Source organism: Phyllobates terribilis, unplaced genomic scaffold, assembly GCF_046119375.1.
Source record: "Phyllobates terribilis strain yellow unplaced genomic scaffold, ASM4611937v1 Scaffold_7__3_contigs__length_470593459, whole genome shotgun sequence".
Taxonomy (NCBI): Eukaryota; Metazoa; Chordata; class Amphibia; order Anura; family Dendrobatidae; genus Phyllobates; species Phyllobates terribilis.
In genome coordinates this window covers 427,891,864-427,910,303 of record NW_027362767.1, presented here as the reverse complement: position 1 = coordinate 427,910,303, position 18,440 = coordinate 427,891,864, and the positions used below count along the sequence as shown (strand labels likewise).

The following is an 18,440-nucleotide window of genomic DNA, read 5'->3' as shown; positions in this document are numbered from 1 at the left end:
CCAAAACATAGAAAAATGATACAAATGTGGTACCGCTGTAAACTTACTGACCCGAAGAATAAAGCTACCTCATCAATTTTACCACACGCGGAACAGAATAAAAAAAAAAAAAAAAACAATTCCTGAATTGTTGGTTTTTGTTTATTCTGCCTCCCAAAAATCGGAATAGAAAGCGATCAAAAAATGTCACGTGCCTGAAAATGGCACCAATAACAACGTCAAGTCATCCCGCAAAAAACGAGCCGTCACATGACTGTCTGCCAAAATCTGGAAAATTATAGCTCTCAAAATATGGCGATGCAAAAACTAGATTTTACAAAAAATGCGTCTTTTAGTGTGTGACAGCTGTCAGTCATAAAAACCCCATATGATTCTGGCATTGCTGTAATCACACCGACCTGAAGAATAAAGTCGTCTAATCACTTATACCGCACAATAAACGGCGTCAAAAATAAACTGTTGGGTTAGGATTGGGCTAGGGTTAGGGCTGGGTTTGGGGCTAGGGTTGTGCTAGGGCTAGGGTTGTGCTATGGTTAGGGTTGTGCTAGGGTTAGGGCTGGGGTTGGGATTTTTTTCAAAAGTAAGAAAAAAAGATGACGATATGGCGACTAGTGTTGAGCGCAAGTGCTCGCTACTTGAGTTTGCATCGGGTGCTCTGGTATGCATTGAGTATCGTGGGTATTTGAGTGACATGCTCGAGTCTCTGCCCCATATGCTTCGCGGCCAAAAAAACTTTACGGGGATTGCCTGCCATGCACGAGCGATCCCCGCATGTTTTTTTTTGGGTGTCTAATAACCGTGAAACATGCGGAGCAGGGACTCGAGCATGTCACTCGAGCACACGCTGTACATGGTGCATACCTGAGTACCCGATGCAAACTCAAGTAGCGAGCACTTGCGCTCAAGAATAATGACAACTTATTCAATATGATGACCTAATGTAAACAAATTCTGTGCCGTACCTCTGGGTTTAAAATGTTCACTATACACCTTAATAAAATCCTTGAGGGGTATAGTTTCCAAAATGGGGACACTTGTGGGGGAGCTCCACTGTTTAGGCACATCACGGGCTCTCCAAACGCGACATGGTGTCCGCTAACAAATTGAATGGAAAATCGGCTCAAATTGTTAGCGAACGCCATGTTGCGTTTGGAGAGCCCCTGTGTGCCCAAACTTTGGAGCTCCCCCACAAGTGACCCCATTTTGGAAACTAGACCCCCCAAGGCACCTATCTAGATGCATAGTGAGCACTTGGAACCCCAGGTGCTTCACAAATTGATTCATAAAAATGAAAAAGTGTTTTTTTTTTCACTTTTTCATTTTTACGAATCAATTTGTGAAGCACCTGGGGGTTCCAAGTGCTCACTATGCATCTAGATAGGTACCTTGGGGGGTCTAGTTTCCAAAATGGGGTCACTTGTGGGGGAGCTCCAATGTTTGGGCACACAGGGACTCTCCAAATGCAACATGATATCCGCTAACAAATTGTCGGCTCAAATTGTTAGCGGACACCATGTTGCGTTTGGAGAGCCCCTGTGTGCCCAAACTTTGTAGCTCCCCCACAAGTGACCCCATTTTGGAAACTAGACCCCCCAAGGCACCAATCTAGATTCATAGTGAGCACTTGGAACCCCAGGTGCTTCACAAATTGATTCATAAAAATGAAAAAGTGTTTTTTTTTTCACTTTTTCATATTTACTAATCAATTTGTGAAGCACCTGGGGGTTCCAAGTGCTCACTATGCATCTAGATAGGTGCCTTGGGTGGTCTAGTTTCCAAAATGGGGTCACTTGTGGGGGAGCTCTAAAGTTTGGGCACACAGGGGCTCTCCAAACGCAACATGGTGTCCGCTAACAATTTGAGCCAACATTTTGTTAGCGGATATCATGTTGCATTTGGAGAGACCCTGTGTGCCCAAACTTTGGAGTTCCCCCACAAGTGACCCCATTTTGGAAACTAGACCCCCCAAGGCACCTATCTAGATTCATAGTGAGCACTTGGAGCCCCAGGTACTTCACAAATTGATTCATAAAAATGAAAAAGTGTTTTTTTTTTCACTTTTTCATTTTTACGAATCAATTTGTGAAGCACCTGGGGGTTCCAAGTGCTCACTATGCATCTAGAAAGGTGCCTTGGGGGGTCTAGTTTCCAAAATGGGGTCACTTGTGGGGGAGCTCCAAAGTTTGGGCACAGAGGGGCTCTACAAACGCAACATGGCATCCGCTAATTATTCAAGCAAATTTTACAATCAAAAAGTCAAATGGCGCTCCTTCCCTTCCGAGCCCTGCCGTGCGCCCAAACAGTGTTTTTTCCCCAAATATTGGGTATCTGCGTGCCCAGGGGAAATTGCACAACAAATTTTGGGGTCCATTTTTTCTTGTTACCCCTGTGAAAATAAAAAAAATTGGGTCTAAAGTAACATTTTTGTGAAAAAAGTTAAATGTTCATTTTTTTCTTTCACATTCAAAAAATTCCTGTGAAGCACCTGAAGGGTTAATAAAGTTCTTGAATGTGGTTTTGAGCACCTTGAGGAGTGCAGTTTTTAGAATGGTGTCATTTTTGGGTATTTTCTGTCATAAAGACCTCTCAAAGTGACTTCAAATGTGATGTGGTCCCTAAAAAAATGGTTTTGTAAATTTTGTTGGAAAAATGAGAAATCGCTGGTCAACTTTTAACCCTTATAGCTCCCTAACAAAAAAAAATTTTGGTTCCAAAATTGTGCTGATGTAAAGTAGACATGTGGGAAATGTTATTTATTAACTCTTTTGTGTGACATATCTCTCTGATTTCAGGGCTTAAAAATTCAAATTTTGAAAATTGCAAGATTTTCAACATTTTCGCCAAATTTCCGTTTTTTTCACAAATAAACGCAAGTGATATCGAAGAAATTTTTCCACAGTCATGAAGTACAATATGTCACGAAAAAACAATCTCAGAATCTCAGAATCAGGGGGATCCGTTTAAGCGCTCCAGAGTAATTACCTCATAAAGTGACAGTGGTCAGAATTGTAAAAATTGGCCTGGTCATTAACGTGCAAACCACCCTCGGGGATTAAGGGGTTAAAGCACCATGAACTGTTATTGCTTAGTTTTGTTGGTAGAAAGCTAAAGGGAATGGTGCAAAGTCGGCAGAAAATCTGACCATTATAATACATGCCATAGACTCCAAAGATCAGCATCTTTTTTTTGCAATGGATTGTGATTTTACCCCATATTGTACTGCACATAGTGCTGCCATAGATGAGATTTACACATGTAATAAAGGTACTACACTATTTGCACCATTTTAATGAATCTTGCATTGGCAGCAAATAGATGAGTTGTACCAGCTGCAGGATTCTAAAAAAATACTCCACTTCAAGCAAAAAAAATGCTTTGGTTAATTAATCAACATAAAATACATCTGAAATGTATTAGATTAATGAAAATTAATGTCCCACCCCAATAAATGGATTAATAGGCCAGCACGGTGGTTCAGTGGTTAGCTCTGCAGCTTTGGGTCCTGGGTTCAAATCCCACCAAGGACAACATCTGCAAGGAGTTTATATGTTCTCCCCATGTTTGTGTGAGGTTTCTCAGGTTTCCTCCCACACTCCAAAGATAAACTGATAGGGAACTTAGATTGAGAGCCTCAATGGGGACAGTGCCCATAATGTCTGTAATGAGCTGTGGAATTAATGGTACTATATAAGTGAGTAAAATAAATTAATCAGGATTGAACTTTATTTTTTGTTCCTTGCATTGCAGGTGTGTTCATTTTTATCCAGTAGGTGGCGATGTTACTCCATCTGCTCAAGAGTGACAGCATTTACGGGAAATCAGCTAACTTCTCACAACAAAGCTATTCATGGTTTCACCAAAGAGGGCGCAATGTGCACAAAAAAAGGCGTGTTCATATTTCTAACAGTTTGTCATTGATGGTCTGGATGGCGATAAGACTTTAGGACTGCTCTTGGGCTATGTTCACACAGAGGGAAGTTTTTTGTTTTGAGCTTATTCTCACTTCCTCCTGAATTTTTTTTTTTCCAAAAACTCTTGGAAAACTCTCCCATTTCATTTTTATGGCACCTGCACTTTACTGTTCATATCAGGAATTTTTTTTTTAACTTTTTTTTTTTTTTCCTAAAGAGGTTTTTAAAAAGAAGAAGGTGAATGTGACATCTTTATGGTGGATCCTGAAGGAAACTTTCTGACTGTCTAATAAAGAGGCTGCAAAAAAAAAAAATTTTCAGGAAAAAAAAAAAAAAAATTCTCTTCCAGGATATTTCCAACACTGTTCCAGGAAATGCTTACCGAAAAGAAAAACTCCTCCAAAACAAGAGAGATTCTTGAAGCAGTTGGAGCAGTGTTTTTACCCAGAACATTTCTCTTCTTCATCTTCTAACTCTCTCTGGTGTCACGTCTGCCCGGTGACTGCTGATCATCGCGGTGACGTTTTTCTTACTGCTCGCTTTTTGCTTCCTGTTTACTCCTCCTTGTAGTTTCACATCTTATGACTTCTCCCCAACCTTCAGGTTTATCGTTAGAAGGAACATGTTTTTCTGTATTTTTCTCCTGTATCTGTGGAGGATAGTGGATTCTGGTGAGTATTTAGGAATTAATTGTAATAGGATAGTAATGATTGTCTATCGCTCCGTTATAGATGATGTATTTCTATATGTTCCTGTACTGTGCAAAGTTTTTTCTTAACCCCGTACTGACACTCGCTATATATGTTCGGCAAAATATGGAATGATTTATATAGAGCGAGGTGAGATCGTGGTTGATTTATACATCTGCCCACCACTGAGCTGGTTCCACAAATGGCAGTTTAACCCCCTGAGATGCCGCAGTCCTTTGTCACCACATCGGCCCCATCACAGCACGATCAGAGGTGGCTAATTAGTGACCCTGACAGCTGGGGGCCTAATGAAGGGACCCTATTCTGCCATATTTCATCACCTGTCAGCAGGATTGTGCTCAGTAAACTACATACACTGTCAGGTGGGTGACATTACACTGATTAATATGATACCTTGGTTGATGAAATCCGTCATGTGGTTCTTGTATAATCTTTCCTTTCTGTTTGGAGATAATGATATGCTCGTGCTCCAGGGAAGCCTGTGGGGGGCGCTCTATCTTGTGCTTTTCTCATATATTAATCTTTCTGTGTCCTGACAGGTCACTGATTCTTCACTGACCTGCCTCCTATTTGAAATACTGCATATTTAATTGTGTTTTAAATCCAGAAATTTACTTGCACCTATCGTTTTCCGATAGATGCTACTGCGCAAGCGCCGGCAACGTCGCCATTTTCCTGCAGCCAAATTTAGTTTTTTTCCCTACAGCAAAATGGCGCCCGCACGTGCGCAGTAGCATCTATTGGCAAGCGATAGATGACACTGCGCAGGCACCATTTTGCCGTAGGGAGAAAAAAAAAATAGCTGCAGCAATACACCGACGCCGCCGGCTGTGCTTGTATAATAGCATCTCTTGGAAAAAGATAGATGCTACTGCGCAGGCGGCGGTGCCATTTTGGTACATGTAAACACAATTGGATTTAAAACACAATTAAATATGCAGTATTTCAAATAGGAAACAGGTCAGTGAAGAATCAGTGACCTGTCAGAACACAGAAAGATTAATATATGAGCAAAGCACAAGATAGAGCGCCCTCCACAGGCCGGACGCGAAGCTTGGCAGAACTAATTTAATTAAAAGCTATTACAAAGCAATCAGACCACTAATATGGGCCATACAGGTAAGAATACATTCACATTTCTATCACCTGTATGCCCATATTACAGGTCTGATAGGTCCCAGGGGGAATGACAGATTCCCTTTAAAGAATCTTTAGTATTTGTTGAAACTACTTTTGGGCAGGACCACTCTGAAAAACCCCTGAAAAAGCAATAGCAAAATTCTATTTAAAAGTCCGGCTGGTTTATTTCACTCCACATAAACTGCTTCACTGGAAAACTTAAATACAGCCCTTGTCCGGCAAAGTAAAAAGTCCATTCAGAAGTAGTGCGGGTTCGCCCACTAGAGTTAGAAACCAGCTTCTTTGACATTTAGCACAGACACACTTCTGGAAATCTGCATGCCTCCACACACAGACCATGCGTGTGACAAACAGGTCCCATTTTGCAATGTGAACCACACCCAGGGGTGGAGATATGGTGAGCAGCCATCCCACCCAACTCTTTAGCTGGTCACATTAAACCCAACCCTGTCATGGCCGATTAATCCCTCTTAGCACTATGTGTACTAGACTCCAGGTTTACATCACAGAGGACATCCACCTCTGTGATACATATCTCTCATCCACTATGTGTCCGTCAGCCACCTTACAAGGTTTTTAAAGGGGTTGTCCATTACTAGAACAACCTCTTGTCAATCTGAGTTTGCCCCCGTTAAAATATAAACACATATTCACTTCCCGTGCTGGCGCCGTTCCAGCAGTGTCGGCACTCGCTCTCCCGGGGCCCATATGTAGTTGTCTATCTCACGTGAGCCAGGCGGCCATTCAGCACCAGCATCTCTCTCACCACCTACAGATGCTTAATTAATTGACGGGAAGTCAGAACTGCAGCTACCACTCAATTACTGTCAATTTCTTAAGCGTAGGAAGGTGGGGAGAGAGAAGCCGGCGCTGATTGGGGTACCCATGCCTTTTTGACATGATTTTCAGATCTGAAGCTTTTTGCCTTGACAATGTCATGTTTGGAGCGGAGTGAATTCCCCAAGGAAATCACATCAAATTAGTGACATATCATTTCCTCTCTTTTTGCAATTGTAAGCGCCGCCATTGTCCTGACCCTGGAGTCGGAGTTACGTCACGTTTCTTACTGATTTTTCCTGCCAAGCAACACAGGACGCTGCTTTGTTTGGCAATAAGCAATGGTGGAAGTTTGTTCAGTCTGATGTTGTAGCTAGCAGGGTGTGGCTTTTTGGGGATGATTAGGAGGTAATCAACACCTGATCATTAGATGGGCTATATAATCCTGCTACCTGCTCAGTTCCTTGCTGTTTATTGCAGTTCCCTATGTGCTTTGGAGGTGGGTGTACAGGCTTATGTTTTTGCTATTTTAGCAAGGTTTCTCTTTTGTTTCACTTCCTGGGTCCTTTCAGAGGTACTCACCTGGTCCTTGACCATGCACCAGCTGCGTCATAAGATGCCAGGTATCCGGCGATACTGGGCCTGGGAACGACTCTGCTAAAGTCCCCCTTCCATCTCTGGGAGCAGGGTGAAGAGTATTCCCAGCCCTCAAGGGCTCGCCTAGCTGGGCAGCTTGGGCCAAGTGTGTCTGTTACTGGTTTGGTGCCAGGCTTTGCTGGGTCCCTCTGTTTAGCGCAGCTCTCTCTGTATGAACAGTAGGTTACATTCCATTCCCACAATGAGCTTTTGGTGAGTTTTTAATGTTGCAGATTTTCTACACCTATTATGCAAATTATGTGTTTTTGTGTGTTTTCATTGCGTTTCATTGAGTTTTAATTGCATTTTTGACATTGTGTTTTTTGGTTTCTCATGATTGAAAACCAAGCTGTTTTGTTTTTGATACTTCCTGGTATTTGGCTTTGACAGAATTTTATTCATTCAGTCATGTGCCGATTACATGCATTTTTGATGCATTTCCAATGAGGAAACACAAAGATGCATGTGCGTTTTTAACTTTCAAATTTTCCCAATCTAATGCAAGTCTAAGAGGAAAATGTGCACATAAAACTCAGTGTATCTGCAAGAAAAATTGACATGTTCCAGATATGAAACACGCAACACAGCGGGCAGAGATTTCTATATATCCTATTCACTTTCCTGGAACTGTTAGACTATGTTCACACATTGTGTTTTTTCAGCTTTTTTTTTTTTTTTGCTGTTTTTTTTTACGCAAATTAAAACCTGCTCTTCTCAGTACCAGCAAAAGCGATGAGATTTCAGAAACCACACACTTATTTTTATTCCTGACTGAATTTGAGGACTCTCAGCATTTTTGCAGCATCATTCACCCATAAAAAGCAAAAAATGCAACAACCTTTCTCACTGCGTTTTCACATTGATAACTGGTGAAAAAAACTAACTTTATTAAACATGTACTCTAGACAAAGCACACACTTAATCTGCACCCAGAAAACACTAAACAAAGGGCGGTTTGAACGCAGCGTTTTCCCTGCCACAAGAGCAGGTTTTGGCTGCTGAAAAAAAAAAACGCAGCAAAAATGCTACATGTGAACATAGCTTAAGATGCTGCATTTTTAATGCAGTGAAAATTCACAGCTTCAAAAACTAATCGCGGGCACATAGTCTAATGTGGATTTCCCATTGAAATCAATAGAAAAAGTATTCCGAGTGTATTTGAAGCGATTAGAGGGTATCTACTTCAATATCTATGTAAAAAGAAACTCTGTGTGAAGAAGATACCTTAAGCCCCAGTCACACATAGCGAGATCGCTAGCGAGATTGCTGCTGTGTCACGGTTTTGGTGACGCAACAGCGACCTCACCAGCGATGTCGCTATGTGTGACACTTTGCAGGGATCAGGCCCCTGCTGTGAGGTCGCTGACCACTGCAGAATGTCCTGGACCTTTTTTTGGTCGTTGCCCTCCCGCTGGTCAGCACACATCGCTGTGTGTGACCAGCGGGACCAACGATCAGGCTGGTAACCATGATAAACATCGAGGTTACTAGGGGCACACGCGCACCTAGTAACCCGCTGTTTATCATGGTTACGAGCCTGCTAAAGTGAGCGGTAACCTCCCGCTCACTGTAGCAGAGTGGTAACCATGATAAACAGCGGGTTACTAAGTGCGCGTGTGCCCCTAGTAACCTGATGTTTACCATGGTTACCAGCCTGCTCCTGCTTCAGCAGGCTGGTAACCAGGAGCAGGACATCGTAGAAAGATTCTTTCCACGATGTCGCTGCTCCCCTGATCGTTGGTGAGCCTGCCTGTTTGACAGCTCACCAGCGACCACATAGCGACGCAGCAACGATCCCTGACAGGTCGTATCGTTGTTGGGATCGCTGCAGCGTCGCCAAGTGTGACGGGGCCTTTAGTGTCTGTACAATGTAATCCAAGGTGTTTAGTAAACATGGGGTTGGCTAGTTCCTGTGACTCCATGACATGACCATCACGAGTCCATCACATGACCGGGAAAACAAAATATTTTCTGTAAACATTGTAGATCCCTATTGACCAAAGCAGAGATCTTAAAAACACCCGGATGATACGGAAGGTTTACTAGAAAACTATAGAACTTTTTACTACACAAAGAATATTTTTTATTTGCCATGGTGGAATCCATTTTTAATGATGATCCATCAGCTCCTGACTTCTCTTGTTTTTGTCAATAATTATGTTCCCTGTGAAAGAACAATTCTCTATTCTCACATCTGTGTGTTGTTCCATTCCTCGGAGATTCCTTCTGAATATCTATGAATAATTTGAAAATTGAGCAGATCTCCCGACCCAAACTCAACAGCCTCATAGACATAGTGTGTATGAGGCTGTTCTGTTCAGGCTGGTAGACCGGAGGCAAGTCCATGCACAGACCTTGTAATACAGACGTCTGAATTTGGCCTTAAGCAGAAGTGTAATTATGTGGAATTGACCTAAAAATCTATATTCTAAATAATATCATATCTGCCAGTGATGTGTTTTCTCACACTCCATTTATCTTTCTCAGACAGTCACTCTCTGCGCTATTATTACACAGCGGTCTCGGGTCCAGGATACAGGATACCCGAGTTGTCCATAGCCGGATATGTGGATGATCAGCAGATTGATTTATACACTAGTGATATCGGGAGGAATATTCCCAAGGCATCATGGATGAAGAAGAAGGATGATGAGCACTGGAGCAGAGAGACAGAGATTGGAAAAAGGACAGAGGCTCTTTTCAGGCATGATGTCAAGACAGCAATGATGCGCTTCAACCAAACAGGAGGTGAGCTTATCTTTGTGTCATACAGAAGTAGAGCACAGATACAGTTGTGTTCAAAAGTTTACATACCCCGGCAGAATTTTTCCTTTCTTGGCCTTGTTTCAGGGAATATGAATGATAACAAAAAAACTTTTTCTCCACTCATGGTTATTGGTTGGGTGAAGCCATTTATTGTCAAACTACTGTGTTTTCTCTTTTTAAATCTTAATGACAACCAAAAACATCCAAATGACCCTGATCAAAAGTTCACATATCCTGGTGATTTTGGCCTGATAACAAGCACAGAATTTGACACAAATGGGTTTGAATGGCTACTAAAGGTAACATCCTCACCAGGGGCGGACACTGACTGCTCGGGGCCCCTGTGCAAGAAATGTGTCTGGGCCCCCCAACCTTTTATGGCAACAAAACTACAGATGTATATATAGCCACACACACATATATACCTCTTACATGGCCTCCTTTATTATGTATATTGCTGCCCCTTATTACTCAGTGCCCTCTCTTATTATGTACAGCACCGTCCCTTACATATCAGATAATTTATAGCGCCCTGTCTTTATTACATACCCTCCACTCTTGTTAGATATATAACGCAATGGCGGCTGATGGAGCAGGGAAAGCTTCTTTTCTAATGGAGGAGCTGAAGGACTGGTCTTCTGGTCACCGGCTGCTCCATCAGCCGTCCTTATATATCTAACAAGAGATGACTACAGTGGTGGTCAAAAGTATTGGCACCCCTGCAATTCTGTCAGATAATACTCAGTTTCTTCCTGAAAATGATTGCAATCACAAATTCTTTGGTCTTATTCTCTTCATTTAATTTGCTTGCAAGGAAAAAACACAAAAGAGAATGAAGCAAAAATCAAATCATTGATCATTTCACACAAAACTCCAAAAAAGGGCCGGACAAAAGTATTGGCACCCTCAGCCTAATACTTGGTTGCACAACCTTTAGCCAAAATAACTGCGAACAACCGCTTCCGGTAACCATCAATGAGTTTCTTACAATGCTCTGCTGGAATTGTAGACCATTCTTCTTTGGCAAACTGCTCCAGGTCCCTGATATTTGAAGGGTGCCTTCTCCAAACTGCCATTTTGAGATCTCTCCACAGGTGTTCTATGGGATTCAGGTCTGGACTCATTGCTGGCCACCTTAGAAGTCTCCAGTGCTTTCTCTCAAACCATTTTATAGTGCTTTTGGAAGTGTGTTTTTGGGTCATTGTCCTGCTGGAAGACCCATGACCTCTGAGGGAGACCCAGCTTTCTCACACTGGGTCCTACATCATGCTGCAAAATTTGTTGGTAGTCTTCAGACTTCATAATGCCATACACACGGTCAAGCAGTCCAGTGCCAGAGGCAGCAAAGCAACCCCAAAACATCAGGGAACCTCCGCCATGTTTGACTGTAGGGACCGTGTTCTTTTCTTTGAATGCCTCTTTTTTTTTTCTGTACACTCTATGTTGATGCTTTTTCCCAAAAAGCTCTACTTTTGTCTCATCTGACCAGAGAACATTCTTCCAAAACGTTTTAGGCTTTCTCAGGTAAGTTTTGGCAAACTCCAGCCTGGCTTTTTTATGTCTCGGGGTAAGAATTGGGGTCTTCCTGGGTATCCTACCATACAGTCCCTTTTCATTCAGACGCCGACTGATAGTACGGGTTGACACTGTTGTACCCTCGGACTGCAGGGCAGCTTGTACTTATTTGGATGTTAGTTGAGGTTCTTTATCCACCATCCGCACAATCTTGCGTTGAAATCTCTCGTCGATTTTTCTTTTCCGTCCACATCTAGGGAGGTTAGCCACAGTGCCATTGGCTTTAAACTTCTTGATGACACTGCGCACGGAAGACACAGGAACATTCAGGTCTTTGGAGATGGACTTGTAGCCTTGAGATTGCTCATGCTTCCTGACAATTTGGTTTCTCAAGTCCTCAGACAGTTCTTTGGTCTTCTTTCTTTTCTCCATGCTCAATGTGGTACACACAAGGACACAGGACAGAGGTTGAGTCAACTTTAATCCATGTTAACTGGCTGCAAGTGTGATTTAGTTATTGCCAACACCTGTTAGGTGCCACAGGTAAGTTACAGGTGCTGTTAATTACACAAATTAGAGAAGCATCACATGATTTTTCAAACAGTGCCAATACTTTTGTCCACCCCCTTTTTTAGGTTTGGTGTGGAATTATATCCAATTTGGCTTTAGGACAATTGTTTTTGTGTTTTTTCATTGAAGATAAATTAAATGAAGAGAATAATACCAAAGAATTTGTGATTGCAATCATTTTCAGGAAGAAACTGAGTAGTATCTGACAGAATTGCAGGGGTGCCAATACTTTTGGCCACCACTGTATGTAATAAAAGAGGGTGCTGTTACTGACAAAAATAACAAGAATACGCTATGTAAGGGACAGCATAACAGCCCAGGAAGCTATATAATAAGAGATGGCACCATATATAACTAGAGAGGATGGTGCGTAATAAAAGATGAAACTATGTAACTAAGGACGGCGCTATACATAATAAGTGAGTACACTATATACTAAGGGACTGTGCTATACATAATACGGCTACATTCCTGTATCCGTGTGCAGTGTCGGTGTGCTGCCCGCTTTTACAGACGCATTCAGCATGTCCTACTCTGATCCTCAAAATCGGATCAGAACAGGACATTCTCTGACCCTCTTAGATCTCATTCTCAGATCCGTGATTTTCATGGATGTGTGAATATGGATCTATAAAACTCTACGAGTCCGTGGACCATCCGATAAAAAAATCTGGCAGCACACGGACATTTCACACAAATGTGAGAATGCAGCCTAAGGGATTTTACAGACAACATTATCGCGCCTAGTCACACAGTGCAGATACAGAATAACATTTACATCCAGGCACTTACCGCTGACGTCTCATCTGATCAGAGTCGGTTTCTGCTGCTTCTTATCCGTCTGGTCAGACCTTCATGTCGACATCTCCCAGCCACGACTCGTCTTGTCACGATGATCTCCAACCTAGAAAATAACAAGTTCAAATATATTGTATACATACATGTGTCTCCCCAGCACTGCGCCCCTGACTAAAGATATGTACCCCCCCTTCATTAATATACTATTAGCCACTTAGTTATCAAAACATAGAGTGATAAGCAGCACTGTGCCCCCCCATTAACTATAATCTCCACCGGCCAATAATATAAATTATTCAGTCTCTGTGACTCTCCACAATTAACTGTAAGGCTATGTGCACACGGAAAATATACAAGGCTTCATAGTAAGAGCAAAGAGACCCCCATCATTGCTCTCCCCATCCTCATCATTGTTCTCCCCAGCCCCATCATTGCTCACCCCAGCCTCATCATTTCTCTCCCCATCCCCATCATTGCTCACCCCAGCCCCATCATTGCTCTCCCCGTCCCCATCATTGCTGACACCAGTCCCATCGTTGCTCTCCCATCCCCATGATTGCTCACCCCAGCCCTATCATAGCTCTCCCCAGTCCTATCATTGCTCACCCCATCCCCATCATTGCTCTCCCCATCCCCATCATTGCTCACCCCAGCCCCATCATTGCTCTTCCCATCCCAATCATTGCTCACCCCAGCCCCATCATTGCTCTCCCCATCAATACTCACCCCAGCACTATCATTGCTCTCCCCAGCCCTATCATTGCTCACCCCAGCCCCATCATTGCTCTCCCCATCATTGCTCACCCCAGTAATCAGTGTGTGTGCATAAAAGCTGAGTGAGTTTCTGAGATCCAGACAGACTCTTGCATCTTTCATTCAGCCACTGATGTTTCATGGGGAAAGCAAAAGAATTGACAACAGATCTACGGGAAAAGGTAGTTGAACTGTATAACACAGGAAAGGCATACAAAAAGATATCCAAGGAATTGATAATGCCAGTCAGCAGCGTTCAAACTGTGATTAACAAATGGTAAATCAGGGGCTCTGTAAAAACCAAACAACAGTCAGGTAGACCAACAAAAATTTCGGCCACAACTGCCAAGAAAATTATTTGGGAAGGAAAGAAAAACCCACAAATAAAATCAGCTGAAATTCAGGACTCTCTGAAAACTAGCGGTGTGGCAGCTTCAAGATACACAATAAGAAGGCACTTGAAGAAAAATGGGCTACATGGTCAAGTCGCCATAAGAAAGCCATTACTGCGCAAATGCCACAAAGTATCTCGCTTACAATATGCCAAACAGCACAGAGACTAGCCTCAAAACTTCTGCAACAAGGTAATTTGGAGTGATGAGACCAAAATTGAACTTTTTGGCCACAGCCATAAACGTTACTTTTGGAGAGAGGTCAACAAGGGCTATGATGAAAGGAACACTATTCCTACTGTAAAGCACGGAGGTGGATCGCTAATGTTTTGGGGATGTCTGAGCTACAAAGGCAGAGGAAACTTGGTGAAAGTTGAAGGAAAGATGAATGCAGCACGTTATCATCAAATACTGAAGGCAAATTTGCCCTCATCAGCTGCGCATTGAACATACTTGGACGTTCCAACATGACAACGATCCAAAACACAAGGCCAAGTCGACCTGTCATTGGCTACATCAGAACAAAGTGAAGGTTCTGGAGTGGCCATCTCAGTCTCCTGACCTCAATATCATTGAGCCACTCTGGGGAGATCTCAAGCTCGCAGTTCATGTTAGACAGCCCAGGAATTTACAGGAACTGGAGGCTTTTTTGCCAAGAAGAATGGGCAGCTTTACCATCTGAGAAAATAAAGAACCTCATCCACAACTACCACAAAAGACTTCTAGCTGTCATTGATGTTAGAGGGGGCAATACACGGTATTATGAACTGGGGTATGTGAACTTTTGATCAGGGTCATTTGATGTTTTTGGTTGTCATTAAGATTTAAAAAGAAAACACAGTAGTTTGACAATAAATGGCTTCACCCAACCAATAACCATGAGTGGAGAAAAATGTTTTTTGTTATTCATATTCTCTGAAACAAGGCCAAGAAAGGAAAAATTCTGCCGGGGTATGTAAACTTTTGAGCAAAACTGTATATACACAGACTCTGACTGGCCCACAGGAGAACATGAGCAGTAGCTGGCCAATACAATAATTTACTATGTACAGGCAGAAGCAGGATCTCATCATTCGTTTAACAAACTACCTAGTTTATTTTTATATAGAAGCAGAAGTGAATTTGTGAAAGAGGGTAATATAATATTTGCATGAAGCTGAATAATGGGCTCCCCAAGCCAATGTTACTGGTGGGCCCTTGCCACCCCAGTTCGACACCGTGTGTGTGTGTATATATATATATTGTGACAGAGTCACTGGTGTTATATGTGAGGGGAGGTATGTTTCAATATGGCTGCTAGCCTTAGTGAACTGAACCTACAACTTTTCTCCAGCATGTTATATGTTTGGGGTTAAATCACCATTGTGAAGGGAGTGGTTTTGGGTGAATGACATAGAGATGGGAGGGAAATCATTAACCATACCTCCCCCGCAGGATGTGGATGAGCAAGGTTAAATGCTCAGTCACTGCTTTTTTTCTGTTGTTGGGAGTTTGGAGAGACGAGTCTCCAGATTCTGGAGCTTCAGCTCAGGAGGAGACGAAGTTTGGGCAAAGTGGTGCAGGCGAATCCGCACACATATGGACTGTGTTATCCTTTGTTTTTTTGTTTTACTTTTATGCCAGCAAGGCTGAGTTTTATTTTGCTGAAGTCTGCAGTGCTTTATACTGATAAAATAAACCTGCTGCCGAAACCGTTTTTGTATCTACTTCCGACTGCACTACGAGAGACTCGTCTTGCCACAATATAGATAGATAGATAGATAGATAGATAGATACAGTCATGGCCGAAAGTGTTGGCACCCTTGAAATTGTTCCTGGAAACAAAGTATTTCTAACAGAAAATTATTGCAATTACACGTTTTGTTATACACATGTTTATTTCCTTTGTGTGTATTGGAACAGCGCAAAAACATGGGGAAAAAGGCAAATTGGACATCATTTCACACAAAACTCCAAAAATGGGCAGGAGAAAGTTATCTTGAAAATGTATTCATACCCCATGAACTTTTCTACATTTTTTCACATTACACTCACAAACTTAAATGTATTTTATTGGGATTTTATGTAATGCCAACACTAAGTAGCAAGTATTTGTGAAGTATAAAAAAAAATGATACAATGTTTTTTAAATATTTTAAAAATATAAATCTGAAAATTGTTCTGTGCATTTGTATTCAGCCCCCTGTAGTCTGATGCCCCTAAATAAAATCCTGAGTGACCAATTGTCTCCAGAAAACACATAATTAGTACATTGAGCCCCCCTGGGTGTAATTTCCTCTCAGTATAACTACAGTTATTCTGTGAAGGCCTCAGAGGTTTGCTTGAGAACATTAGAGATCAAACTATAGTGTGGGCATTACTCCCGTACAGGCTGCATGTAGCCAATGTTGCTGGTTTGCCAGGACCAGAGGTTTCACAGTTCAAACAGGGAGACCACCATTCAAAAATAAACCTGAGCGGGAATTTGTTAGGGAATATATACAAGGGATAGCATGTAAGGGTGTGGACTGAACTGTTGCGTTCCTGCCCCTGAAGACACTAATTGCGTAATGTGAATAGTGTCAAGCATCTTTTATACAGTGGGTACGGAAAGTATTCAGACCCCTTTGAATTTTTTACTCTTTGTTTCTTTGCAGCCATTTGGTAAATTCTAAAAAGTTCATTTTTTTTCACATTAAAGTACACTCTGCACCCCATCTTGGCTGAAAAAAACAGAAATGTAGAAATGTTTGCAAATTTATTAAAAAAGAAAAACTGAAATATCACATGGTCTTAAGTATTCAGGTCTGGGAAGACTTCTGGTGTTCCCAAACTTCTTCCATTTAAGGATTATGGAGGCCACTGTGCTCTTAGGAACCCTGAGTACTGTAGAAATTCTTTTATAACCTTGGCCAAATCTGTGCCTTGCCACAATTCTGACTCTGAGCTCCTTGGACAGTTCCTTTGAGCTCATGATTCTCATTTGGTCTGATATGCACTGTGAACTGTGAGGTCTTATATAGACAAGTTTGTGCCTTTTCAAATCAAGTCCTATCAGTTTAATGAAACACAGCTGGACTCCAATGAAGGAGTAGAACCATCTCAAGGAGGATCACAAGGAAATGGACAGCATGTGACTTAAATATGAGTGTCTGAGTAAAGGGTCTGAATACTTCTGACCATGTGATATTCTTCACTCTTTGTTTCATTGCAGCCATTTGGTAAATTCTAAAAAGGTTTTTTTTTCTTATTAAAGTACACTCTGCACCCCATCTTGACTGAAAAAAATCAGAAATGTAGAAATGTTTGCAAATTTATTAAAAAAGAAAAACTGAAATATCACATGGTCTTAAGTATTCAGACCGTTTGCTCAGTATTGAGTAGAAGCCCCCTTTTGAGCTAGTGCAGCCATGAGTCTTCTTGGGAATGATGCAACAAGTTTTTCACACCTGGATTTGGGGATCCTCTGCCATTCTTCCTTGCTGATCCTCGCCAGTTCAGTCAGGTTGGATGGTGAACATTGGTGGACAGCCATTTTCAGGTCTCTCCAGAGATGCTGAATTGGGTTTAGGTCAGGAATGTGGCTGGGCCAGTCAAGAATGGTCACAGAGTTGTTCTGAAGCCACTCCTTTGTTATTTTAGCTGTGTGCTTAGGGTCATTGTCTTGTTGGAAGGTGAACCTTCAGCCAAGTCTGAGGTCCAGAGCACTCTGGAAGATGTTTTCATCCAGGATATCTCTGTACTTGGCCGCATTCATGTTTCCTTCAATTGCAACCAATCGCCCTGTCTGTGCAGCTGAAAAAGACCTCCATAGCATGATGCTGCCACCACCATGTTTCACTGTTGGGATTGTATTGGGCAGGTGATGAGCAGTGCCTGGTTTTCTCCACACATACCACTTAGAATTATCACCAAAAAGTTCTATATTCGTCTCATCAGACCAGAGAATCTTATTTCTCATAGTCTGGGAGTCCTTCATGTGTTTTTGAGCAAACTCTATGCGGGCTTTCATAGGTCTTGCACTGAGGAGAGGCTTCAGTCGGGCCACTCTGCCATAAAGGCCCGACTGGTGGAGGGCTGCAGTGATTGTTGACTTTGTGGAACTTTCTCCCATCTCCCTACTGCATCTCTGGAGCTCAGCCACAGTGATCTTGGGGTTCTTCTTTACCTCTCTCACCAAGGCTCTTCTCCCACAATTGCTCAGTTTGGCTGGACAGCCAGGTCTGGGAAGACTTCTGGTGGTCCCAAACTTCTTCCATTTAAGGATTATGGAGGCCACTGTGCTCTTAGGAACCCTGAGTACTGTAGAAATTCTTTTATAACCTTGGCCAGATCTGTGCCTTGCCACAATTCTGACTCTGAGCTCCTTGGGCTGTTCCTTTGAGCTCATGATTCTCATTTGGTCTGATATGCACTGTGAACTGTGAGGTCTTATATAGACAAGTTTGTGCCTTTTCAAATCAAGTCCTATCAGTTTAATGAAACACAGCTGG

General features: G+C 42.3%; 2 protein-coding genes across 3 annotated transcripts in view; both read left to right on the top strand.

The window, feature by feature from the left end:
• The window catches only part of LOC141155198 (HLA class II histocompatibility antigen, DM beta chain-like), a 488,746-nt gene that overhangs the window by 65,085 nt on the left and 405,221 nt on the right, over window positions 1-18,440 (top strand). The gene's annotated exons all lie outside the window — the stretch shown is intronic.
• LOC141155195 (class I histocompatibility antigen, F10 alpha chain-like) overlaps window positions 3,907-18,440 on the top strand; it is a 42,130-nt gene continuing 27,596 nt past the window's right edge. For both annotated transcript variants that reach the window (XM_073641928.1, XM_073641929.1), the window contains exons 1-2: window positions 3,907-4,582; window positions 9,662-9,922. In XM_073641928.1, the coding sequence (XP_073498029.1) occupies window positions 4,534-4,582; window positions 9,662-9,922 (310 nt within the window). In that variant the 5' untranslated portion in view covers window positions 3,907-4,533. The remainder of the gene's footprint in view (window positions 4,583-9,661; window positions 9,923-18,440) is intronic.